We start from the raw sequence: 27,262 nt of genomic DNA, 5'->3' as shown, positions 1-27,262 counted from the left end.
TCAAAAAGTATCATGACAGATGTTTTTGTTAGCCATTTTGGATACTGCGTCTATTACAATAGATATCGTAAAGGACGCAGTCTCTCAAGGTTTTTTCATTGTCTCTCAAGGATTTTTTTCTTCATTTTCATCACTTAGAGAAATTTGTTTCTTGCCACTGTCGCCACTGGCTTGCTTGGTTTGGGACTGCACATTGATGGATTTGCTCTTCAGAGTTTGGACTTTCAGCAGTGAAATTTAAACCACACTGAACTGAACTAAACTAAACTTCAACTCTGAATACTGGACTGACACTGTTTCAATCTACTTGAACTTCTTTGTTAAGCTGCTTTGACAATCTACATTGTAAAATTAAACATCGCATGTTAGATTTAAACATTTTTACTTTCCGTATTGCACTGAATTTGCACAAAATTTAAAGCCTGCTGTCCATGATATTGGACTTTTGCCATCTAATCAAACTGCAGCAAAGCTCTGCCTGTTGTATTTGAAAACTATTTATTTTAAATCTATTGCTGAAACTTAGAACATCATTCATAATAAGAGATTAAATCATTCAAACCTTCACCTTATAGAAGAATCACCATCGAAATCCTTAATGCTCTCAGCCATACTGACAGACAACATCATAAGGGGTAATTTTTTCTGTAAATAATGAAAAGTGTGAATGAGCAAACTAAGTGAGGAAACCAGGAAGTGTGCTGCATGTCACGTTTTTGACAGTTCTGCTTTTAAAATACAATATCATATAATAGTTTGCATGAGCAACACAACATAATTGTACAATTTCCTAACATAACGCAAGACACAAAGGATAAATGAAAGTTAGACTAAGCAAAAATCTAGGAAATAGACCAGATTTTCTACACTAAATCAGAAACTTCACACCACACACAGCAATGTACACAAGGCTGCAGATAATTACAGTTAAAGTGTTATTATTCAGTTAATTATAAGCATTGTGTTAAGTAAACAATAACAACTCAATATAGAGGAGTAGTTCTTCTTTCCAGAATTAATTCATCGGAGTGAATAATTCAATGACTCACTCATGAAGCAGCATCCAAATATAAAATATTGTGTGCAAAAAAACACAGTTGAAAAAAAATATGTAAAATTTCCGATAAAAAAAATGCAGCTGCGGTTGACAGTATTTTACTGTTAAAGGTACAGAGCAAAACTTAAAATAAACTCACAATTTTACCTTATACAAAAAACTTACTTCAATAATTAATAATGTTAATACACAAATCTTTTGAAGTACTAACATCTACACATCATATGCTTTGTTATTACACATAAACACAACTATAAAGTTATGAGAACGTCGTATAAAGAACCAACGCTCATTTTAAACAACTTTTCCTGCATATACTAAAAGCATACTAATAAATAGAAAGCTCAGTGGTTAGCACTGTCGCCTCACACAACTACACACAACTGTCGTCTCACACAATTAAGACACCATAAAGGTAACAGATATAAAGTTAAAGTAATAGAATAAACATTATTTCTTAACATTAGATGTAACGTACAACACTAATGAATATTCATACAACTGATGCAGAAAAAACTAAAAAGAACCATAGTAATGCGTACAAAACGCAAAAGCAAAGTGTTACACAGCCAAATTTGAAAAAATGATTTATGTTTATTGACCTTCATATATATATATATATATATATATATATATATATATATATATATATATATATATATATATATATATATATATATATATATATATATATATATATATATATATATATATATATATATACATATATATATATATATATATATATATATATATATATATATATATATATATATATATATATATATACATATATATACATATACATATATATACATATATATATATATATATATATATTTATATATATATATATACATATATATACATATACATATATATATATATATATACATATACATATATATATATATATTTTTACTGTAGCATTTTATAGTTTGCCATTGAAATAACTGAAATTTTTTTTCAGTACACAACATAGAAGTGTCATACAAAGTCAAATAAAAGAAAATTAAATTGTACAAAATTGTGCGAATGAGATTGTACAAATTTATACAAATTAACCACTAAATCAAAAAGTTACGATTATAAATTGTGTTAGATAGTCTTTCATTCATTCATTCATTCAATCATTCATTACTTTTACTTTTATTCACCAAGGGTCACCACAGCGGAATGATTCACAATTGAAGGAACAAGAGAAATCCCCTGCAAACACAAAGAGAACATGCAAACTCCACACCCGGGACTACAACCAGTGACCTTCTTGCTGTGACACCACTGTGTTAACCACAAGCCACCACATTTACTTTTATTCATTTATTCATTTTCCTTCAGCTTAGTCTCGTATTTATCAGGGGTCACCACAACAGAATGAACCAACAATTTATGCAGCATATGTTTTACACAGCAGATGCCCTTTTAGCTGCAACCCAGTACTGGGAAACATCCATAAACTCTCTCATTTACACACATACACTATGAACAATTAAGTTTGTTCTATTCACCTTTACCTCATGTCTTTGGACTGAGGGGGAAACCGGAGAACTCACAGGAAACCTACGCAAACAAGGGGAGAACATCCAAACTACACACAGAAATGCCAACTTGCTCAGACGAGACTTGAACCAGCAATCTTCTAGCTGTGAGGTGACAGTGCAAACCACTGAGCCATTTGTATATTCCACACAAAATCTGTTTTTCAAAAAAACAGTAAATTAAGAATGTTCATGAAAAAAGAAAACAGTCTTGTATTTAGCACTTCATAGCTGCAACCACTTTGAAAACATATCCAAACTATTTCGTCCAGACATAACTATCCACACGCAGACAAAACAAAAACCTCAAAAGACAGACTCCCCATTAATGATGTAGATCCTTCACAAAATAGTCAGCCAAGACAGAATATTGGAAGAAATCCCTCCATCATGCTCTGTGATGGTGGTCCATGCTGATGATCTTCACAGCCACAACACTTCATCACTCGACCGTTACATTTGTCTCTTTGAGCATTACTCATTTCTCATACACAGCCGCTGCTTAATCTGCTTCAAAGGCTGGTCCAACACACTTACAAACCACATGATTAAATGTTGGGTCAGTTTACCATTCGTCTTTCCGAGTCCAGTCCCTGCTGACTCTGCAGGCAACCCACCAACTTCTTATGGATGATCTGGGCAGCTTTCTTGGCTGGCTCCACGCGCTGTTCAACCTTAGAGCAAGCAGATGGAGCATTCATTTACATTGACCTGTATTCATGTAATGTATCTCAGCAACAATGACTTAATGTTAGGTAAGGGTAGAAATGCCTTACCAAAACCAGATCCTCTGTGAGAAGGTCAGTTGCATCTTGTGACCTACAAAACAAAAAGAATTACACTCAAATAAATAAGTTCACTGCTTGTTCAATCTACTTTTTAATTTCAATTAATTTGAGTTAAACACAATTCTTAAGATTTTGGGGAAGAGAAGTTGATTGATTTATTCACTCGATTGTATAGGCATTATCAGTGCTATCAGCTGATAGATATGGGACAGTAGGGGCCTTCTGCGCCTACTGGTAGGCTTAGAAGGCTCTTATCATCCATTCACATGGTTAATAAGCTGGATCACATACATCTACTGCTGGAAGTTAACGATAATTATTTATATTATTTATAAAATTTCCCATTACTTGTATTAAAATACAAGTAATGGGAAATTTTATAAATAATATAAATAATTATCGTTAACTTCCAGCAGTAACATCTAACCCCAACCTTAAACCCAACCGTCACAGTAATGTAAAAACAGATCTGGATTTGGAGTCTTCTCTATGAGTATAGCTGATTAAACACAAGAATTATTGATATTGTTCATAAAATTTCCCATTAATTGTATTTTATTAACATCTATTCAATGTCTAGTATAGCTGATTAACCATGTAAATGGATAATAACAGTCCTTAGAGCATACAAGTAGGCGCAGAAGGCAAACAGCAACCCAAAAAAGAGGAAGCATTTGATCAGAAAAATCCATAATCATTATGATATTATCTAAACAAAAGTGTCAAATGCTATCAAAACAGTAGCATAATAAAATGTACAGGACTACAACAGATCTGTAGAACAGCAGAAATTAAAACACTGGAGGTAGGCACCATTAAGCTTTTATATTAGAAGCCATGAAGCATTCACTAAACATTTACATAAATCCTGTAGATCTTAAGTTGTCATTCATCATTCACTGATACACTAAATCATATTCATGAACATTATCGCAGTAAAAAATTAAAAAATGAATTAAGGAAATACATGAATATATTAACTAAACATATATTTTTTGTAGGCATTAATACAGCAGCATTTTTATCTCCCAGTGTTCAAACCCTGGCCATGGCAATGCTCAGGAAATACATTAATCATGTTTCTATCATTGCATGACTCATCTGCACCTTATTACTGAGGTTCACGAAAACTCTCATGGTATAGTAAAGTATTTATTGCATTCACAAGCACTTGTTTAAAAGACATGCCTACACAGTTAGTATGAAATTTCATGTCCATTCAATTGTTTCCAGGTAAATCAACATTTAATGAATCAGTAGAATGAATGATTCAATAATCTATCAGTGACTAATGTTGTCTTCCAATAAAAGAATCCCCTAAAATCCGACACAAACTGAAAGTGATATCATTGTTGTTACTAAAGTTGCTGAATCCTTGAGGGCTGAAAATATTTTGATATTTAAGAAATGACTCACTTGAGTACAAGTAGAAGAGCTGAGAAATATGACTCAAGTTAGAGTCAATTGTTTGGTGAAATTAGAGAAATGCCGATATTATTAAAATTATTATAATGAACATCTACAGTATTGATATACATTGAATAATTCTTTATTATTTAAACTTTTAGAGTGCTTTTTGAGGACATGTTCGCGTGTTAATCTGATCAACTACATGCTGAAATGCTGACTGAAAATTCTGTTAATATTTATACATATGTTACAATATGTATGGCTACAATACAGTATGTTAACACCAGTGGTGTGAAGTACTGTATTACATATATTCAAATTACTGTAATGGCATATATGCATAGAGACTTTTATTTTCAGCCAGCCAGCCCCAGAGCTTCTAGTGAATTTTCATCCCATACAAAACTGCAGTGTTTAAGATCTGATTTCTTTAAAAAAAAAACATCAAATCTTCACTCCCTGGCTGAGATACGATATAAAGTGGGTATAAGACCAAACAAGAAGCACTGCATTAAATTATATTTCCCCCCGCCATGTCTTTACAATATGGAAATTAATTTTACACCTCTATTTTCAATGGAGTTTCTGCGCTAGCCTGCTGCTAATAACGTTACGTTCATACGATTGTTCATTTTATTTTACACTTTGAACAACCAAATGGATGCTTATCTCTATTTACTGATTGTATTTTAACTACATTACAACATCAATGCTGTGAAAGGAACCTTGTGAAATTGAAAAGTCAAATAAAGTTTTCACCGGAGATTCGTCATTGGCTGAAAAACACTAGCTGTGCATTTCTCCCATTGAGTAGGTTTTCTCAGGAATTGTTTAATAAGTAAGTGCGTGTATTTGTAATGTGTTTTTTTATTTTCACTTGAATGCATTTTTAGTGCTGTATTGGTAATTTTCCTACATCTATTTTTCTTCAACCTGTAGTCATCTTTTTATTGAATCTTTTTTCTGTGAATCCAAAATTTAATATTTTAAAAGGTTTATACAAATTTTAATGTCTGCTTCATTCGTTCATTCATTTTCCTTTAGCTTAGTCCCTTTATTAATCTGGGGTCGCCACATCAGAATGTACCAGCAATTTATCCAGCATCTGTTTTACATAGTGGATGCCCTTTCAGCTACAACCTGGTACTGGGAATCATCCATACACCCTCATTCACACACATACACTCATTGGCCAATTTAGTTTATTCAATTCACCTGTAACACACGTCTTTGGACTGTGAGGGAAACCGGAGCACCTGGAGGAAACCCACGTAAACACGGGGAGAACATGCAAACTCCACATAGAAATGCCAGCTGACTCAGCTGGGACTCGAACCAGTGACCTTCTTGCTGTGAGGCGACAGTGCTAACCACTAAGCCACCGTGTCACCCATGTCTGCTTTATAATAAACCTTATTCTATTTTTCTGTTGGTTTTATGTTCATAGATATTCATTTTCAAAGTGCAAGCCCATTTTTGCAGCATTTATGTAAAAGATTAAAAATTACTTACAATTTCTGATTCACTAAACAAGAACACATTAAAAATGTAAACAACTTGCATGACCTTTAACATGTATAACCCATTAAATCTCTAAATCGGTGTTGTCTTTTTTATTTTGCCCTCTTCAATCACAATTTCTTTATCTATTATTTCTATCCTCAGACTAGATATTCTATTGATATTTCTTTGTTTTTAGTGTTGATTTCTGTTATTTTTCCTTTTGTTGTGATGTTTTTCTCTATGATGTGTACCAAATGTAACTATCTCTTATAAAATAAATGATGATAGATGATGGATGCCTACCGAATGACGACTGAAATTGTCAAATTAAACGATAACTTCTTAAACAATAACTAAATGCACAACAGGATGTTACGTTTTTACACAAACTAGATGTAAACGCATCAAACTTTCACAGTGTAATACTCAATACTCACTACTGCTAATCACTTTTACAAGGGCTACGTTATACTCATAGTTTGAGTAAAATTTACAAAAGATACTTTTAATTTACTTGCACTACATTTTTTTGGTAAGTAATAGTACTTTTACATGAGTATGATTTTTCCACAACACACAATAAGGCTCCAATAGTTAACATTAATTTAACTAAACTCACCATGAAACCTACAAATGATTATATTAAATTTAGGTGATATTCATTTGATGGTTAATTCTAAATAACATGCTAAAATCAGTCCTAATCTCATTACAAGTCATAAGTGTGTAGTAAATAACTAAGAAAATCCAGTTGTCGATTGTTTTTTACTAATGTTAACATAGTAACTCTAATAAATCTGTTTTTTTTCACGTTGCTGATTTTAACGAATTGACTTATGTCTACTAATGAGACTTTATTGTAAAGTGTTTTCATGTTGAAAATACAAATCAACCACTTTAAGATGCAGAAACATACAGCAAGACCACACTAAAATTAGAGCAGCTGATGCCGCTGTACAAAATAGGCCAGAGTGAGGGGAAGTGGACTGTATTGACTGAAGCCATTTTACTAGCTCTCCCTCATTTTTAACCACAACCTTGTGTTGCATGTATTATTGTGCATTAATACACAAACTGGATCTGCACTTCTGTTCGGAACAGTTGATAAAGACGAGGTGACGTGCACTTTTATGCAATGCTTTCTAAGCAGCCAAGACTCACACATACAAACACACATACACTGATGAGGAGATCAGGTTACATCACTATTGCAGCAGATTTTATATTCTGAATCAACATCTTATTAGTCAATAAAAAAAGATCTGAGGTTAGTAAAAAGAAAATAATATTGCTTAAAGCACTTCATTTTACTTTTACAATCTCCAGTAAAGTTCAAAAGTTTAAGGTTGTAAGTTTTTTGTGCTTTTGAAATGCATCAGTTGAGCAAAGGCTGTGTTAAATGAATTGTAATATGGTTTATAATCTAAAATCAATGTCATTTTTATGATGGTAAAGCTGATTTTTTTAAACAGTGCTCCAGTATTCAGTGTTATACTGGATAGTGATTCTAACATGCAGATTTATACTCAAGAAACATTGTTGAAATGTTGAAAACAGTTTATGATTTCAGAAATATTTGATAAATAAACTTTGTAACGTTATAAATGTCTTTACTTTCACTTTTTGTTATAAAAAACTCTACTCATCTGTTTATCTGCTAAGTATATGCTAAAACAGATCATATCTAAATATATAAAATATAAACATAATTTAAGATCCCCTGAAAAAGCCTTTTCAATACTATATAAAAAACATGATTGACAATTTGAACAGCACCAGAGTGTAAAAATAATAAATAAACAAGTTAACAATTACAAAACGAGCTGACCTAAAGCATTTACATGCTACTGTACATACAATACATCAATTAACAATACAGATTATTTAATTTTCCTGCAAGCACATACTGTTCATGTTTTTAACGTATTCAGCTACAAAGGTCACAAAAACAATTTCACCAGCGTGGTATTGTGTGTGCTTTGCGTCTGGGCTTTAGAAGTTTATTAATATCCTGTTAACGTCATACAAGGCGGCTTGCAAAACTAGCATCTTGTTCTGTGCAGCCTACAAAGTATGCTCTCCACCCTCACAAAAGAAATGACACATATAATAAGATAATAGATACCTAACACCTTATTTTGACTTCACAAAATAATAAATACAGCGAAATATACTGCTCAAAAAAATAAAGGGAACATTTTGAGTTACGTTGTGTTGTTAAAGTGTTCCCTTTATTTTTTGAGCAGTATATAATGTCAAAGAACATACACCAGAGGGTAAATGTGGCTGAACTTACTAAATTCTCATACTTCATTTTTACAGTCAACCTTAGGTTCCTCAGGCTTAAACAATTGAAAAAAGTCAAAAATAGCATAGTCAGAGTAATAAAAATTAGTAAAGATCTAATCACACTGTTATCAGATTCACATTTTCAGCACAACACACTATTTAAAAAATCACCTTCCTCATTTCAGTAACGTTAGTAGGAGTCAAGCTATTAATATTATATTTTTCTACAGAAAATAAGCAAGTCTACAGAATAAAAAGATCACATGTGATGACATTCCAGTAACACAAACAACGCCACAACCATGGTCTGAAATCAACAAATGAAAGTACTTACTTCCCCCCATTTCCAAACTGCTTTAAGATGTTAAACTGCTTCAGCATGATTGTGGAGAATCTGTGGCCTTCTTCGCCTCCTTGGTTAGTACAGACAGTTCAAGAGTATTTTAGTATCATTTGATGAAGGTTCTTGCTCTGTGGACTCATTAGACAGGCATCTCATTCAGACGTGTGTCAGCAGCAGCCTCCACTTGACTGTTTCACATTTGTACGCACACCTCTCGACTCGGAGAAAGAGGAAGTTACCAACAGCATAAGAGGAAAGACATTTTTATTTCATGCTGTGAAAGTCATGCAGACCTTTCTGGCCACAGAGAACGCCGAAGAACGGGAGATTTGCAAAGCACAGAGCTTTTATTTTCTGTATAACAACTTGGATAAAAATATAGAAATTATTTTATTTTATTAATAAATTTATATTTTACTATTATTTAAGCTGTATTTTTTTTATAGTAGCCATAAAATATGTAAAAAGAAAACACTATACAATATGTAAAAAACACAATATTTCTTTCGTAGTATTGTGAAAGTCCTCTCAGGCTAAATTTATATAATAAATAAAATTTATATAACTTCTATATATTCATATTTGACATCCCATTTATTGTGATGGTGCCTGAATTATCAGCAGCCATCTTCATTTATTCATTGTCTTTTCGGCTTAGTCCCTTTATTAAGCTGGGGTCGCCACAGTGGAATGAACCGCCAACTTATCCAGCATATGTTTTCTTCCAGCTGCAACCCATCATCAGGAAACCTCCATACATTCTCATTCCCACTCATACACTGGACAATTTAGCTTACCCTACTCACCTGTACCACATGTCTTTGGACTATGGAGGAAACCGGAGCACCTAGAAAAAACCCGCGCGAACACATGGAGAACATGCAAACTCCACACAGAAATGCCAACTGACCCAACTGAGGCTCAAACCAACGACCTTCTTGCTGTGAGGCGAAAGCGATACCCACTGCGCCACCGCGCGGTCTATCAGCCATCTTCAGTGTCATTTCATTTTGAAATGTTAATTCAGTATTAAGGTACTACTTGATAATAAATTAATAATAAAAATCGATGAACATCAAAATATCTATATCATTGTTCTACAAACAGTTTTTACTTGAAGATGTTATTTATATCATTTTTATATAGATATGATTTTTTTTTAAACCAAAAAGTGATACTGTCAATTTTGATTTGTTTTTTTATAAAGTCAAACCTGCTTTTATTCCAGCCAAACAAAAGGTCCTCTGAAGAAGAATAACGATTGTAGGAAATAATGTGAAAAAGGCCTTGCTAAACCTCAATTATAAAAACATATTTGAAAAAGAATTAAAAATCCAGGTTTTATAGCATATGGCTTAACTTTAGAGTCTAGTGTACTATAGGGTAAATATATAAATTGAATATTTAGGCTCCCTATATCTGATTGCTTGTCATAGTGTAAACTGTGAGTTTCAATGGCGTTAATACTAACAGCTATTTAATGCGCTGTTTGTGTGTGCAAACAGAAGGATGTGAAAAAGGTGAAAGGGGAAATCATTTTATATCCTATAAGGAGTGTCGTCACGCAGATCATTTCCTTGAGAATCATGAACTGAAACCAGCGGAATGTCCCATTCAAACGCTATGAGGAGGAGAGGGGGACCCTCTAAAATACAGAACACTACAGTATAGTTTACTACAACATAATTAAAATGCTCTCAGTTAGCAGACGACACTGCCATTTTTCTAAAAAATGAAATTGAAACTAAAAATGCTTTTGATTGCATCAATCTTTTTTCGTCTGTATCTGGTTTATGTTTAAATATTAAAAAGTGTGTGTTGTTCCCTCTGAAAATTTGCAATGACAGTGATATATATGGTGTTCCAGTAAAGGAGATGGTCGAATATTTGGGTATAAATATTTGTAAAGATCAAAAAGAGAGAAGTAATCAGAATTTTACACCAATTATTAAGAAAATTAAACAAAAATTAAACTTATGGTTAATAAGAGATTTGTCAATCAAAGGAAGATTTGTATTAATTGTGTATTTAAAAACAAATGGGTTAAGAATTACCTGAATTCTAAAGGCCAAATTTGGAGCATCATCCCTGAATTAATTTGACCAGGTGTGGAGTTTAGAACCTTTTTTAAGATGTAATTTTGATGTTAACAAGGTGCCAATAAAACCTTCCTCTTTTCATAAACAGGTATGCTTGGATACTTATTTATAAGCATAATTTTTCTCCACATAAATCAATAATAATGAACAACAAATGTATAACCTTTAAAATAAATCCTTATTTTATAGAAATTGGTACAAAAATGATATTGTATTGGTAAGAGAGTTATTCAAAATGGACAACTTTTTATTTATTGTGAATTTCTCAATTATTACAAGATCCCCATAACTGCTAAAGAATTTGTAATAGTATTTGATGCAATTCCTAGTGGAATTGTTCAGCTCTTATCTGGTAATTTATCCACTGAATCAAATCAATGGTGTGAAAATTATAGACAATACATTTAATAATTGGTACATTAAAAAGTTTTGCAGAACCACATTGCTGCCTTAATGCAAATCTTTTTGAAAATCCTTATTTGAGCAAATTGAGTGGAAAAAGGTTTGGAACTTACCTAGTAAATATTGTCTCACCAATAAAGTTAAAGAAGTGACATATAAACTCATACATTTAATTTATCCAGTGAAAGAAGTGGTTAAAAGTTGTTTAGAGGCATGTAATCTAGTATGTGCACTTTTTGTGAATTAGAGGAGGAATCAATTAAACATCTATTTTTTGAATGCACATATACCCAAATGTTTTGGTTTAATGTTAAATATCTTGTATTTAAACTTACAAAATTAAAAATTCAGTTTGCTTGTCAAGATATTATGTTCATTTATAACAATAATAACAATTGAAAACTGAATTATAACAATTGAAAAATTGTTTATTAATTTCATGATAATATATGGAAAGTACCATGTACACAAACAAAAATGATAATGGATAAGCCTAATATTCATGTTTAAAAAAACAATGCAATTTTGGAATGCTTTTCTTATACAGTTTTTTTTTTTTTTTTTGTAATTTTTATATCCCCTGTAATTTTTTACAGATTTTTTTTTTTTTTTTTTTTTTACAAAATATTGTTTACAACAACATCAGTATAAGTTAATATACAACAATAAGTGTGTAATATTTGCTTACTGGGTCAATGAATGGCTACACTGGTCATGTTTGCAACAAACTCAAACAGAATGAAGTTTTTGATTCAGACAAATATTAATACGGGTCTGTCACATATTTACCTTAAGGTGCTATTCTTTCGTTTTTTTTAAATAATAATATAATACATAAATCTTATAAACTAATTGCTGAGTAACAATACACACTGAAAAGGCAAAAGACTGTACCACAAGCGTCCTTACACATCCGCGTTGACAAGCAGTGGTGTCACGTGACACTGTGTTCGCGGTTTCAGATGTACGCAGCCTTCGCAGTGGCGCCCCCCCAAAACAATTTTTTGGGGCCACACCAAATCTTGAAGTGACACACACACACACACACACACACACACACACACACACACACACACACACACACACACACACACACGGTAATGTTTTATTTTTGTTTCTGGTAAGTGAAATAATGTGGTTTTAACAAATTTAATTAATTACTTCTGAAATATTGCAATTTATTCCTAAAAAAAAACAAATAAATTCAAATTCAATAAAATACAATATATAAAAAACTTTTCAGTTATTTTTCATATACTTTTTGTACAACATACAGTATATGCCAAGTCTAAAATTAATGAAGATTAATAAAAAAAAATGAAAAAAAGGCATTACTGTATACACACATACACTCACTATACAGACTCACACAATATCATTTATCCCTATTCCTATTTGAGCCACAATATTGTTGATACAGCTTCTTCGATTGATGGACCTTAAGGTAAATATTAAATTGCCACTGCTGTCAACGACGATCGGGGAGGGCAGTGAATCAGCTACGTCAGTGGCACCAATCAATCCACAATAATTTAGTGGCTGCATTTTATTTATTAAAATATTGTGATTTTATGCAAGTACATTTTAATTAATAATATCAACAGCTAGATCATATTGGGGTGGGCAGAGCTTACACAGGGGTGGCCATGGTAATACTAAAAAAAAATACATATGACCTCTGCATTAAATGTAGTTTTACTAAAACAAAGCTTCCCAAAAAAATAACATTCCTTAAAAATAAACTCAAAATTATTGACTCACAAAAGCGAAACAAATTTATTCATTTACCAATTTATTTATTTTTTATACAAGTTTCAAATAAGGAACTTTATTGATTGATCAATATCCCATGTAAATATTTCAGTACTGATGAATGCTTTACAAACGTTAAAACATTATGCAAATAGTTGTGTTTAAGAACTGGAAAAAAAAAGGTTGCACCATCAGCATCAATACAATATTGCTTTCCTTAAACAGTCAAGGCATGTCCGGTCCCAGAATTGGGCTAAAGCATAAAACACTTCTAAATAGTTTGAGGACACATCAGTGTCTGGTTGTGCCAAAACAATGGTCCCACTTGAAGAGAAGTATAAAACCCCTGAGTAAAGGGGCATTATAGAAGATGATACAGTGAATACTCTATCCTGAGGTGTTGCGGAGAAATTCAACCGCTTAGTCTGTCAGCTGTGCTGAAGCATTTCCTTTAATACTGTCCTGATGAAAGCGATACTTTGTTCCAAAATTAAATTGCATTATATTGTCTTTCAGTATTGAAAAGCTGCAGCATTAAGTCCATGCACGTCCTGATTTCAAGCAACACCCTACCAATACCCTTGAAATGACAACATCTGCTTTGTTTTGCACTTAAACAGAATGAGGCCACAAAGGTGGACGAAACTGAAGACAGTACCAGTATTGATGTCATTCTTTACAAAAAAACACTGAATGTCTGTTTAGTGTTTGACTGTTCTAGTCTACAACCTGCTTCATCTGTCCCCATCAGAACACAACAGCTGAAGTGAGCAACACCTGCAACCCCACACCTCAATCTTCCATAACCTCCCAATCTAATGAAATAGTGAAAACATCATAGAAGTGTAGACATTTAGAGTAAACTTCAGCAGCTTTAGAGTCTGAGCACAGTGAATGTGTCAAGGAAGGGAATAAGGTGTGTGAAGTTTGGTGGTACTGAAAATGACTACTCCAAACTCCAACACCATACACCGCCTCCCATCTAACTTCCTATAAATGTCAAAATCTCCCTCCAGCATTAGATGGATGGAGGGAGGATGACATGTAAGGATACCCCTGAGCTGTTTTCTCTAAATATCTAGCCCCCTTCCCTCCCTTCCGCCCTCCCTCCCCAGAAAAGCCCCCGTCTGGTGTGATGATGCACAGGTTAGCGTTTCGACTTCGCCTCTTCTGCTTCTTTTTCTGAAAAAGATTAAAGACAGGTTCACCTTTTAAAAAGCACACCGCACAATCTCAAACAATAAGAAAAGCAATTTTGTGAAACCTTGACATCCTGCAGATACATATCAAATGTTCAGAGATTAGACGTGTGCGAAAATCTAACAAAAAGAAAACAATAATGTAATCTGCAAACTACAGGGCCATAATGCGTGCATGTGCGTAGTGTTTTACACAGTGACACCTTTAATTATATATGCTTGGTTTTTAGTAGTTTTGTGTAAGTGTGGAGGGGATTATTATGGCAATACTGCATGAGAACAAAAAATACCAAAGTTAAAATTACAGATTTGCCTCACTGACATACTTGAGCACATTTTAATGTACAAACAGCTAGAGAAAATGTAAACTGATTTGATCTAATATACAGGTTGTTATTGATCGCGCCCTCATCAGAAGCCCAGCTCACCTTTCCTCAGCTCTTCTCTCTTCTTCGCTGCATCCTCTCTCTGCTTTTTAATAATGGCTAGCCTGGCGAGGTCTGCCCTGGCCTGCTCCGTCTTCCCCTCGAGATGCAGCTTCATGTATCGTTCTTTAGCCTTCTGCTTTTCAATCTCTTCCCTTCGAAGGGAAACACATACACAGTCAAATAACCCTTTCATTTCATTGGTTTGAGGTTAAGTATATGCCATCTCGCATACCTTTCTCGTCGCGATAGCTCTTTAGGTGCATTGACATCAATTTCCACAACCTTCTTGCTCTTCTGGGAAACTCTATTGGGATTCTCAATTTCAATTAATCCTTCGACACCTTTCCTTTTAGGTTGCTTCAAAAGAGAAAGATAAAAAATATATTAATATATAAATAAAATCACATCATTACATAAAAAAAAGAAATCAGGAACAGCCTCCACAGCACAATCATAACCTAATATAAACAGTTTGACAATATTAGAAAAAAATAATCATGGTATAATTTGCATTAAAATGTAGGATCTATCATTACTGGATCTGCATATTGATGAAATTGTGACAGAAATGTATAAATAGCATGAGCTTCTCAAAGCCATACAAACTTTACATGTTCTAGACTGATTCCTACAAGAATAAAAATTAGTGAAGTTGTTTAACATAAATACACTTGCATATTTTTATAGCCATAGTTCACAAGTTATATATATAAATTGTGTAGTCACAAAAAAAAGATGAACAAGAATCAAGTGACAACAGCAAGTGTAATGCATGTCATATTGTATGGTAAGGTAATTAACCTTGCGATAGGTTTTTTCAATACAGCTGATGAGAAATCACCTGAGCTACACACAAAGTTTCTTTTAGCAATCACTAAATAAAATAGTTTATGAATAAAGTAAATCAGAAGTAAATCAGGTTTTATGTTTTGTTTTCTTAATATTTTGTTGTTAAATAGAAGTTTCATGATTTCATTTAACTGGAAATACTGGTGGTATCCCATTGCTATGATGGTCCTTATTGAACACTGTCAATGTCAAGTTACATTTGAACTACATGCCAACTAATTCTCAAAAGTAGACGTCCACAGATACTGCACTACCAGCAGACAATTAATTAACTACAAGAAACTTTGCTTACAGTCTACTAAACTAATACTCTGAGAATTAGTTGGTATGTAGTTCCAATAAAACCTATAATAAACAAAATATGAGAAAGAAATGAGGATTGGGGGAATATTTGTAAAACTTAAATGGAAAGAATTCTGTTGGGGAAATGATCTAAAGTTTTTCATCACATCATCACAGAAAATACACAGAGGAAAAGCCACAAGTTGCAGAAGAAATGTGTGGGGAAACAGAAGCTAATCACTATCATGTTTTTTAGGATTGTCAGAAATTAACCCAATACTGGAAATTAAAAAACATTTAGACAACATGTTTGAAGTAGAGATGGCTCTTACTTGTGAATCTTTATATTTAGTTAATATAAATTTAGATGGATGGAATAATAAAGACAAGAAACTTTTTTTTTTTTGTAATTTATTCTTTTGGTAGCTAGTAAAAAAAGTAATAATTTTTTTTTTTAAATTAAAGTCACAGTTAAATAACGGATTGATGCAGTGATTGTTTTTAATTCTAATTTAGAGTAAATTAAGAAAATTTCCAGTATATTTCACCAATATGCCTGTATTTTTCTTGAATCGTAACTTTAAAATTTAATACAATGAGATTACGTAAATTATTTATGCATTTTCCTTTGAAAACTCAAATAACTTTAAAAAGAGAGTGGCTCTTCCAAAAACTAAACAGAGAAAATGAACAATGTGAACAATTGAAACTTCAGCTGCTAGTTTGTTTTTCTTAGGGTTCATAAAACATCTTTATTTGTATTTCAAAGAAAACCAAAAGTTGATGTGTTCATAAAAGAAAATGTCAGAGGCTCCATTTACTATATTAGTTTACCAGACTTAACTAAAGTGACTCACTTCATCATCACTGCTGGTCTCCTCTTCTGATTCTGAAGAACTTCCACGTTCAGCTCCTCCATTCTCCTCCTGCATCCAGAGGAATCAGTTTCCATCAAACACACTGATGCTGGGCAAACATCACAGTAATTTAACAACTAACTGTAAATGACGAATGTTGAACATCATTAAACTCACCAACTCCTTTTGAGCTCTCATCTGACGGTCAATCTCCTCGGGGTTGCTGAACTGCTTTCCACGGCCCTTGTGGCCCTTTTTACCTAAGAATAAGCAAAGTGAGCAATACCTTAAACCCCGAATACACTTAACTCAGCATATACGGTTATTTTATACCACCATTATGTTGTGCAAGAACAACGGTAACGTTATTCGTGGAAACTATCAGATAATCACATGTGGCTGCTCTGCTCCAGCATGGCCTGAGTTTAGCATACTTGCTTCTCACACTGTGATTTACACATTATGGAGACGCTATAAACACCAACCGTGACCTTAAATTCACCCTCAATCTCATACAATCGTTTCGTAAGTTCTTTTATTAAAACCCTGGCTCTGTCGGTGAGCTGGAAAAGACAATTTAGCGAACACGCAGCGCCAAACGACACTCACCTCCTCTCGGCATTGTGCAAACAGTCTGTGGCGATGAAAATACTGAAAGGAAAAATATTACTTCCGCTCCTACAATTGCATATACCCGTAATGATTGATTAACTTTATTATATTGTGTCAAATTATCTAAAAATGGGCTGCTTTAAAGAAAATGTGACTAAACCTCGCCGACGCAAAACCTGACTGTGAAAGCACTATTTGCCGCTTCCTGAGTGACGTCAGCCGAATTTACTCTAGATGATTGACTGCTGGACTGGCCAATCAAAATTTAAGACGCTTTCTACGTCAGAGCTGTTTTTGCAAATTCGTGAATTATATTTGAATATGTAATACCTGTTGTTTTTGTGGCATTGAATTAATAAAGTGGAAAAAAAATCGTGTATTGTATTGAATTTATTTTATATAAAGTATTGTAGTATTATTTATATAGCCTCCCATTATATTCAATGACTACATGCAGATTTTTTACATACATGATGAACGGATGTGTGATTTATATCCAGGTAACATAATATGTGCAATATTGTTTTCTTGGACTATTCTTTACTTTTTTGTATTACTTTAGTTCTTTATCTTTATAATGGTAGAAACGAATTATCTGCGTAGTTTTATGTAATTAAAATCAGTAACGACAATTGATTATACACAGTGCATATTTGAGTAAACCCATTTTGAAAATGAATATTTTTATCCATTTCTCAGTGAATATAAGCAATGTATTTTAGTGCATTTAAACAACTAAACAATATTTTAATAAACATATATATTTATTTTAGTCACCAAACATATTTAGCAATTGAAAGATAAAACAATTAAATTCAAACAAAATATAGCAAAAATAAATTACAACCGAAAAAATGTTAACTAAATTAAATTTTTTTTTTTGTATTTAATATTTTTCTATAACATAACTTTGGGTGTATTACTTTTTACTGTTTAGTTATTGTAAGTTATTTTGTTAGATAAGCTCCAGATTTGGCTTCAGTAATGACTAATCTAATGTATAAGCACAAATATAATATTGTATAGCTTTGTATAGAAAACATCAGTGATACGCTTACAAACACACACGCACATGCATCTAGATGATTATAAAAGAATCATTGTAAATATTCATTTATTTTCTTGTATATATATATATATATATATATATATATATATATATATATATATATATATTTTTTTATTTTTTTTTATTTTTTTTTATACAACTGGTTCTGTATTCTGCAATATCAGAACTCCTACAGCGTCTTTACCCTTTGTGTATTATTCCGCCCACAAACTCCCAGCAAAAAGCAGACACTACAGATGAACAGTTTAAAAGATCCTTTTAACTGTTTTACCAGCTGTTTAACTGTCAGCTTATGATTTGAATCCAAGGCGGAAGAAAGTAGTTCCTCATACAAAAGGGTTTTTGAAACCCTCCATGTTTGATTTTGTTTTTATATACACAATTATGCGGTCAAACTGTTGTATAATCGCAATATCACACTCGTAGCAGTGCGATATGGCTGTATTTCGGCACCGGTGCCTGCAGCCTCGTGCCAACGCACGCCTCCCGCCAGTGCCGATATACAGCCATATCGCACTACTACTTGTGTGATATTGCTCATATATATATATGTGTGTGTGTGTTTGTGTGTGTGTGTGTGTGTGTGTGTGTATATATATATATATATATATAGCAACACATAATCTAACATGGCCTAACTGTTAGGCCATGTTAAAGTATTTATATTACATTACATACATACAGAATATCAAAGCAACATAAATATAAAATAACGTTTCTAATAACATGGCACTCTTGCTTTTCATTTTATTACCTTAGACATTTTATTCGTTGAACCATAATCAAATATGTTCTCACTGATTTGTAAAATAATACAAATTAATATGCAGGAATTAGAAAATCTAAATACGCTCATGTAACAAGACACTCATTACAATAACATAAATAGCTAAACAAAATGTCCCACTGCAAAAACAAAAACATCTCTTTACTGTTTATCTTTCAGGATTGACTTCCACATATGTCTGCTGTGTTTGTGGCGAGTCTTTGCGTTTCTTTTGGCTAATACAGCAGAATGAAGCAAGGGCCAGAAATATTCCAGCAGTGATCAGCTCTCCGCCAGCCATGTAAAAAATCAGTTCATAGTTCTTGTATTTATCCACCAAATAACCTGTTGGAGAAAAAAAAGAACAAAAGATTGATCAAATTATGATAAAACTACCATTTCCTAACACACGGTTCACTCTGATGCCTGTTTTTGTCATGACTCACCAGCAGAGGGAGGTCCAATCAGCACAGCCACTGCCTCAAAGAGGAGCACTAGGCCTAATGCACTAGAAAACTTGCTTGTTCCCACAATACCCATCAGCACTTCAAATTGTAGAGCTCCCACCATGCCATAAGACAGGCCGAAAAACACACAAAAGATAATCAGCCCCTTGTAGTCTGTGCTCGTAGCTGAACACACATCTGTCAGGCCATTGAAGAGCAAGGCCAGGCTGAAGAAATATGACATCTTGGGTCGGACCCATTTTAAACCTGCCACAACGCCACAAGTAGGACGAGCAAAGATGTCAATAAATCCAATAATAGACAACAAAAAGGCAGCCTCCTTGTCAGGCACTCCTTGGTCCTTAGCATAGTTGACTAAGAGAATAGTCGGAACAAATAAACCAAGAACAACTATAAATTTTGCAATAATATAGATAATAAGCCCTTTGTCACGAAGTACGCTGAAGTCCAGAAGCTTCTTTTTACTGGGCTTTTTATCGTTATTGTTTTCACAAACTATATTCTCCTGTCCAGCCTCAGGAGGCAGCATTTCCTTCAGCTCTTGATTACAGGCTTTCCTTTCTTTAAGTTTCAGGGGTCTCATAACAGCACCACATGTGCAGCAGTTGAGCAGAAGACCACCGGTAATGAGAAAGCCTCCTCTCCATCCATACTGATCGAGCAGTAATTGTCCTAGCGGAGACAGGGCTGACAGAAATACGGGGCTTCCAGCTGCCGCCAGTCCATTGGCAAGTGGTCTGCGCTTGTCAAAATAAGCCCCCAGCATAATCAGTGATGGTTGGAAGTTCAATGCCAGTCCAAGACCTTTAAAGAGACACATTATTTAAAAAAAAAAACAGAAGCAAAGACACTGACATCGACAACTTAATGAGGTAAGGATGTGCAATGACATGACTTTCAATCTAGATTTTGGACTCACAATGATTATGAAAAAACATTAATCGAGATAAAATGATTATTGCATTATATCCCACACCCTTTCTTGTATCATTTAATGTGACTTTTGCATCATGGGACGTGCTTGATTTTTGTAAAAGTGTATTTGATGCATTCATGTTTTTAATAGCACAAAGAGCCAATTTTATCTGGATGCAGCCTTTATGATGCAAGCTGAGATTGCATCACTCAGCGATACAATGTCAGACACAATGCAGTGTGTACATGCTCTCAGCCTCGGAAATGAGCAGAACACACACATGTAAAGTCATATTTGAGCTTAAGGTGTGTGTCTAAATGGGCAAATACATTCAAGTGTATCGAAAGTGGTTATTCTTAGTGATTATTCACATAAATTCTGTTTGTTATGTAATAAATGAATATAAAAAGTTGACAACAAAAAGGCATGTGTAGCCTAAATTGGAACCATGGTCTTAAAGTGACAGCAGCTGTGCTTATTATGATTAATCAAACTACACAAGGACAAAGACAAAATCAATCACTGCTTTTGTAGCTTTAGTAAAAAAACAGATCAAGTTTAATTCTTACAGCAAGGATGCTTAAAGCACAGTTTGTTCTATTTGTATATTTTATTCTATAATTTTGAGGACTTTTTTTTTTTTTACTATTTTGGTATTTAACTTTTTTCATTGGCATTGGGAATTGTGAAATTTCATGATATTTGAAGTGTATTTACAGGGGAAAAAACTAAATATGAATCAAAACAACTTTTTGATCATATGACAAGCTCATAATCAGTTTAAATCATTGCGATTATGATTTTCCATAATTGAGCAGACCTATGATGAGGTGATGGGGACAAGCTAGTAAGAGCTATACAAGTAAACCTCAAGAGGCACACTATCTCATGACACCACTGACTGCAGTATTTAGCATTCTTGTTAAAATGCTTGCCTCCCATCCTGTCAGATAAAAAGTATTATATTGGTCTAGTGATCCGCAAGGTCAGGAGCCTTTTAAACCTCATTCATCCAGCCTCAAGAGGTGCATTAAAAACTGAAGTCTTTTAGCATCCTGATTCTTGTTAGAGCACCCTCCTCCCTTTTTAACATGCTTGCCTCTCATGTTGTCAGATGTGAAGTGTTATTGGTGCCATGAACTGAATGGGAGTAAGCTTCAGTGGAATGAGTGTAATAGAAGTCAGTTATTATAAGTGCAGGTTAAGCTAACTCCTCTGGCTTAAAATGAGCATAAGCAATTGATTTTAGAGGCTGCAGTCTTTACCATAATTGTTAGCACACCTTCATCTCTTTTTAATATGGTTACATGTCATGCTGTCAGATGAGAAATATTACATTCAGGGATGGGCATTATTTAAGATACATGTATTTCAAGTGCGTATTTTTAAATCTAAAATAGCATTTTGTAATTATATTTTAAAAGGGTTCATAAAAACCGCTGAATATTTTGTATCAAAATACTGTCTTGTATTTTTCTATTTTAAAATACTGTAAATACTTTGTAAGAAGTTTACAGTACATGATGGCATCATTAAAATGTGGCCTCAGATTGATGAGGCCAGATCAGATACTCAGTTATTTGCCTAGGCTTGAGATAGACTAAGAAGGTGGTCAATGCTTAGAGTATGGATGGAAATTACGCACACATAAAGAAAATAACAGACAAAAGGCATGGAAATGTTTGGAAACAAGTCCACAGTCATTGAATACAGTATACTGCACAATGCCAGTAGTATGTAATGAGTATGAAGTACAATTTGGCATCAGCATCTTTGCTTAAGAAATTAGATGGAATAAAATATCAGTCCTTAAGAACAGGATGAGGACCCTTCAGCGCATAATCATTCTCAGTCTCAATGCATTTAGGCATGTAGAAATGATCAAGACAATCTCCTGTGCTTCAAACAGAGCATCAGAATGGGAAAGGTGATAAAAGTGACTTTGAATGTGGCAAGGTTGCTGGTGCCAGATGGGCTGGTCTGAGTATTTCAGAAACTGCTGCACTACTGGGATTTTCACCCAGAACCATCTCTAGGGTTTACAGTGAATGGTCCAAAAAAGGGAAAATATCCAGTGAGTGGTAGTTCTGGGACGCAAATGCCTTGTTGATGCCAGAGGTCAGAGGAAAATGGCCAGCTAAGAACAGGAAACTGAGGCTACAATTCACACAGGCTCATCAAAATTGGGGAATAGAAGATTGGAAAAATGATGTGATGGAACGGGAGATTGGGATCATGTATGTACAGCTGACAAATCTGCAGCAACTGCATGACGCTATCATGTAAATACGGACCAAACTCTCTGAGGAATATTTCCGGTACCTTGTTGAATCTATGCCACAAAGAATTAAGGCATTTCTGAAAGCAAAGGGGGTTTAACCTGGTACTAGTAGGGTGTACCTAATAAAATGGCCCATGAGTGCAAAATAAAATTACTTATTTATTATTAAACCCATTAAATTTAAGAACCTGTTTCAAATACTATACCCAAAAAAGGTTGTAACAGTGTTTTATTGTCATTCACACATTTATGCAGAAATTAAACAATTATTTTGAGCTGAGCATATAAACAAACTGGCTAAACGAACAATTCATTGACTTACTAGACAGTAATACGTTATGTTATTGAAATACAAAGACTCAACAATCAGTTTGAGACCTGGAACTGATAATCAAATAATAAATATCTTTAGGTTACCTGTGATGACACCCGCAGTGATGTAAAGATGGATAATGCTGGTAGCAAAAGATGCACTTATCATCCCAAGTGAGGCCAATAATCCTCCAACCAACATGACTGGACGGCATCCAAACTTATTGACCATGATGCTGGAAATGGGACCTGAGTTAAATCCAATATATGAATATACCATTAGAAATTGTCAGAAGATGTCAGAAGACTTCTGACATATGAAAACAATAAATTTACATTATCTTACCTGAACCGTAGAGCATAGCCAATATTATTGATGAAATCCAGGCTGTGTCTTTATATCCACAGCCAAAGTCATGCATCAGTTCTTTGAAATAAACACTTATAGCTTTTGGGAAGGCATATGAGAAGCCAGTGATGACAAAACCTCCTAAAAGAACAACCCAGCCCCATCCGCCATCTGGGGCACCTGCCGTCTCTCGATCTTCTACAATACCTCCCATTGCTGCTCAGACTTCCAAAAGAGACACAAAAACGCTTCAGTATTAGTTTAGATTACAGATTAGAATCTAGAAATCTTTTAAGAATAAAGATGTAAACCGTTTCTATATAGTTGATGCACTACGGAACATGTGCTGCTGTTCTTGCACCTGTGCCACATTACAGAGGAAGTTTTATGCACACAAGCCACGTTTCTATTTACCCACAGGAAGTACAGTCATATTTCTACTTATGACACTCATGATTTATATATAGTATAGATCAGCAAGCATCTCAATCTACATTCACGGTAAAGTTATTGACTGAATTAATTGAACTAAATGAGTCCTCACTTCCTGCTTAAATCACTCCTTTTTGTTTGTATGATTTTTGCATGTAGAGAAAATACATCTCATGCTCAATTTAATATATATTTAATGGTGTAAAATGATTTGTATAATGATTATAATAATAATATATTATTATTATTTTTATTTTTTTTTTGCTTTTTAGCACTAAAGAATAGTTTTAACAGGTTTAGAAAATGTTTTTGTTTTCTTTTGTACATTATTATTTGGTGAAAAAATAGGAGTATTTCTTGTGCTCATATGAATTTAATAAAGATTTTAAAAAGTTACTATTACTGACATTTTAAGAACACATTATGGTTTAGTTCTACTATCTGTTTACCAAGAAATAGTTCACTAACAAGGTCAAATCAGAATCAAACTTCTTGGCATCTCTAAGCCAGTATTTTCCAACCTTGTTCCTGAATACACACCAACAGTACACATTTTACAACCTCTCCCTAATCAAATACACCTGAATCAACTCATCAGAACATCATCAGAAAATTAAAAGAGACTCTAAAAGCTGAACTTAACGGGTCAGATAAGGGAGACATCTAAAATATATATTGTTGGTGTGCCTTCAGGAACAGGGTTGGGAAACACTGCCCTACACTGAAAAAAATTATTCAGAGATGACTCCTTGGATTTACTAAATTTTTTTACGTAAGGTGGTTGTAAACAATTTATTTGTGTGGAATTTAAACAAAAAAATTATGTTGAACATTTTTAAACTTAATTTGTTTGTTTAAATTCAACACAAATAAATTGTTTGCAACAGTTCTGCATGCAACACTTTTTTCAGTGTAAGCAACACAAAGGTGTCAGAGATGTAGCATTTTGGCATTCACCTCAAATGAACTTTACAAAACTGACTTTATACATAAAACACATCTTCATTTAAGTAAAATTATGTTTTGTTTAACTTTTGTGAAAACAAAATGTGGGTGAAATAATGTTCCATTGTCTTTTAGCTTACAATATGTTTATGGAGAAATGTAAAAAAATATATATTCTGACCTTACTGAAATGTATAAAAGAAAGCAAATATTAAAGGATTACACTTTTATCAATATGCTTGCAAACTTTTAAAATGGCATGTTTACCTTTTGAACGTTATTGTAATTGTCTGCTACTTTAAAATGGGTTGATGATCTAACATAAAAGTCATCATTATTTTTACTGTGTTTCACAGAGGCAACCCAGTGGCGCAGTAGGTAGTGCTGTCGCCTCACAGCAAGAAGGTTGCTGGTTCAAGTCTCAACTGGGTCGGTTGGTGTTTGTGTGAGGAGTTTGCATGTTCTCCCTTCGTTTGCGTGGGTTTCCTCCGGTTTCCCCCACAAATCAATGACATGCGGTACAGGTGAATTGGGTTTGCTAAATTGTCTGTAGTGTATGAGTGTGAGTGAGTGAGTGAGTGTGTGTTTATGGGTGTTTCCCAGAGATGGGTTGTGGCTGGAAGGGCATCCGCTGCGTAAAACATATGCTGGATATGTTCGCAGTTCATTCCTCTGTGGCGACCCCGGATTAATAAAGGGATTAAGCCGAAAAGCAAATGAATGAATGTTTCACAGAATCATATTTTGAAATGAAAATGTTTTGTGTGATTTTACAGACTTTAAATGTAACATCTGCATATGGCAATTATTAAAATAATCCCTAACCCTGGAAGATTAAAAATCCAGATATGGATAAAATAGCTTGTGAACGATTATTAGACTGTTTTTAAGCAACTCAGAATACAAGTAAAAAGTCTTACCTTATATATCTCTCAAAATCTCTTCAAGTAGTTGTAAACCCATTAATTAACATCATGGATTTAATATAGATAAACAAGTCTTGTGTCATCAAGCGAGCCACATACATATGAATTACTTTTAAGAATAATCTGCTAAATAAACCTTCTGGTGCACCGCCTTCTTTTTCCCAAACTTCCTACTAATAAGCTGTAATGCCCGACAAGGCTCTTACTCATGGGAAATGAGGTAAAATTCCCGGACAGTGGAATTATTTGTTTTATTTGAACTCTTGTTTGGCTGTTTTTCGAACATTAATACAGTCATTTGCCGAGTGTATTTTCAATCTAAAAACAACACAGAGTCATTACAAAGATTTAAGCAGCTTTGTGCTTTAGTGAAAATTAAATGAGGTTAAATAAGTCCTTCTGTGAGTGTGTGTAGAAAACAATTGTGTTTTATTTTTTAAAATGACACTAGAGAATAAATGCAGTACAACATTTATTCAGATATTCTTTTAATTGTTTTAAAAATGAAGAAAGAAAAAACATGAGTAGTGTTACATAACATTAGGCATGTAGTACGTGCTTCACACTCCATATGAAAATCCTCTTAAATCAGCATGTACATGTTTAAACCTTTACAGCTTTTGGATAATCTTGTGAAACCGAAGAAAGAGTGTATTTGTTTTTCTGTGATTTGAATACACGTTCAGAACTACACATGGAGAGTTACAGGTTATTGTATTCAAACACAAAGAGTGAGAATTTCAGCTTTTTATGTGATCTGAAATCATTTGATTGAAATCAGCAGCATGTTTTATGAAAGATTTAGCTTTGGGGGGAGTCACTTTAAAACACAATACAAACAACTTTTAATGAAAAAAAAAAGTATGCATAAAGATGCCTTTATATGAACCTAGTTTTTATTATTTATGAGTCAAAGACATTTGAGTGTCATCAAATTAAATTCACTTAAGCGATTTTATGTTCATAGAAAGCATATAAATGCAAGCAAATTACTTTAATGTTTCAAATATTTATAAAATAATATTTATAAATATTTATCAATATTTGTGAGAACAAAGCGTCAAAATATGGAATATGGAAATATGGAAAGCATACTTATTCAGACCTGTAGTTATTAAAATATATAAAAGAACAGACGTGATTGAGCATATTATTATATTTTAAATGATGAAATGTTTCTTTTTAATAATAGGTAATGGCTTGACGAATATAGCTACAAAGTAAAAAATATTTCAATTAAACATAATTCGTATTTTGGGGCAGCACTGGTATGTTTAAAAAGTATTTTGATTTTGCATAATGATGATTCTAGTTGTAAATACGCTGGACAAGATTGTCCTGTATTTATAAATCAATTTTGCACTATTGTGTTTATGATTTTTGGTATGAAT

General features: G+C 33.4%; 3 protein-coding genes across 5 annotated transcripts in view; all 3 read right to left on the bottom strand.

Annotated features, from left to right (window-relative positions):
• The window catches only part of sh3bp1 (SH3-domain binding protein 1), a 28,639-nt gene extending 19,440 nt beyond the window's left edge, over positions 1-9,199 (bottom strand). The window contains exons 1-4 of the mRNA XM_021474252.3: positions 8,920-9,199; positions 3,372-3,414; positions 3,165-3,269; positions 569-645 (exon numbers count right to left, since the gene is read on the bottom strand). Coding sequence (XP_021329927.2) covers positions 569-645; positions 3,165-3,269; positions 3,372-3,414; positions 8,920-8,966 — 272 coding nt within the window. The 5' untranslated portion in view covers positions 8,967-9,199. The remainder of the gene's footprint in view (positions 1-568; positions 646-3,164; positions 3,270-3,371; positions 3,415-8,919) is intronic.
• A 3,761-nt stretch (positions 9,200-12,960) lies between these two features.
• On the bottom strand, positions 12,961-17,644 carry pdap1a (pdgfa associated protein 1a). Of its 2 annotated transcripts, none has more exon segments than NM_212632.2 (6): positions 12,961-14,363; positions 14,809-14,960; positions 15,041-15,165; positions 16,797-16,865; positions 16,974-17,056; positions 17,406-17,644. In NM_212632.2, coding segments are annotated over 6 exon segments (477 nt in total). In that variant the 5' UTR covers positions 17,419-17,644; the 3' UTR covers positions 12,961-14,328.
• Positions 17,645-19,207: 1,563 nt separating this feature from the next.
• slc16a8 (solute carrier family 16 member 8) lies at positions 19,208-26,153 on the bottom strand. 2 transcript variants are annotated; one of them, XM_021480115.3, is made up of 5 exons: positions 25,866-26,153; positions 23,566-23,793; positions 23,325-23,468; positions 19,690-20,514; positions 19,208-19,588 (listed from the first exon to the last, which is right to left on the bottom strand). In XM_021480115.3, exons 2-5 carry the CDS (start codon positions 23,780-23,782, stop codon positions 19,413-19,415), a joined length of 1,362 nt encoding a protein of 453 aa, XP_021335790.2. In that variant the 5' UTR covers positions 23,783-23,793; positions 25,866-26,153; the 3' UTR covers positions 19,208-19,412.
• Positions 26,154-27,262: the final 1,109 nt, after the last annotated feature.

Source organism: Danio rerio, chromosome 12, assembly GCF_049306965.1.
Source record: "Danio rerio strain Tuebingen ecotype United States chromosome 12, GRCz12tu, whole genome shotgun sequence".
NCBI lineage: Eukaryota > Metazoa > Chordata > Actinopteri > Cypriniformes > Danionidae > Danio > Danio rerio.
This window is presented reverse-complemented; position numbering and strand designations above follow the sequence as displayed.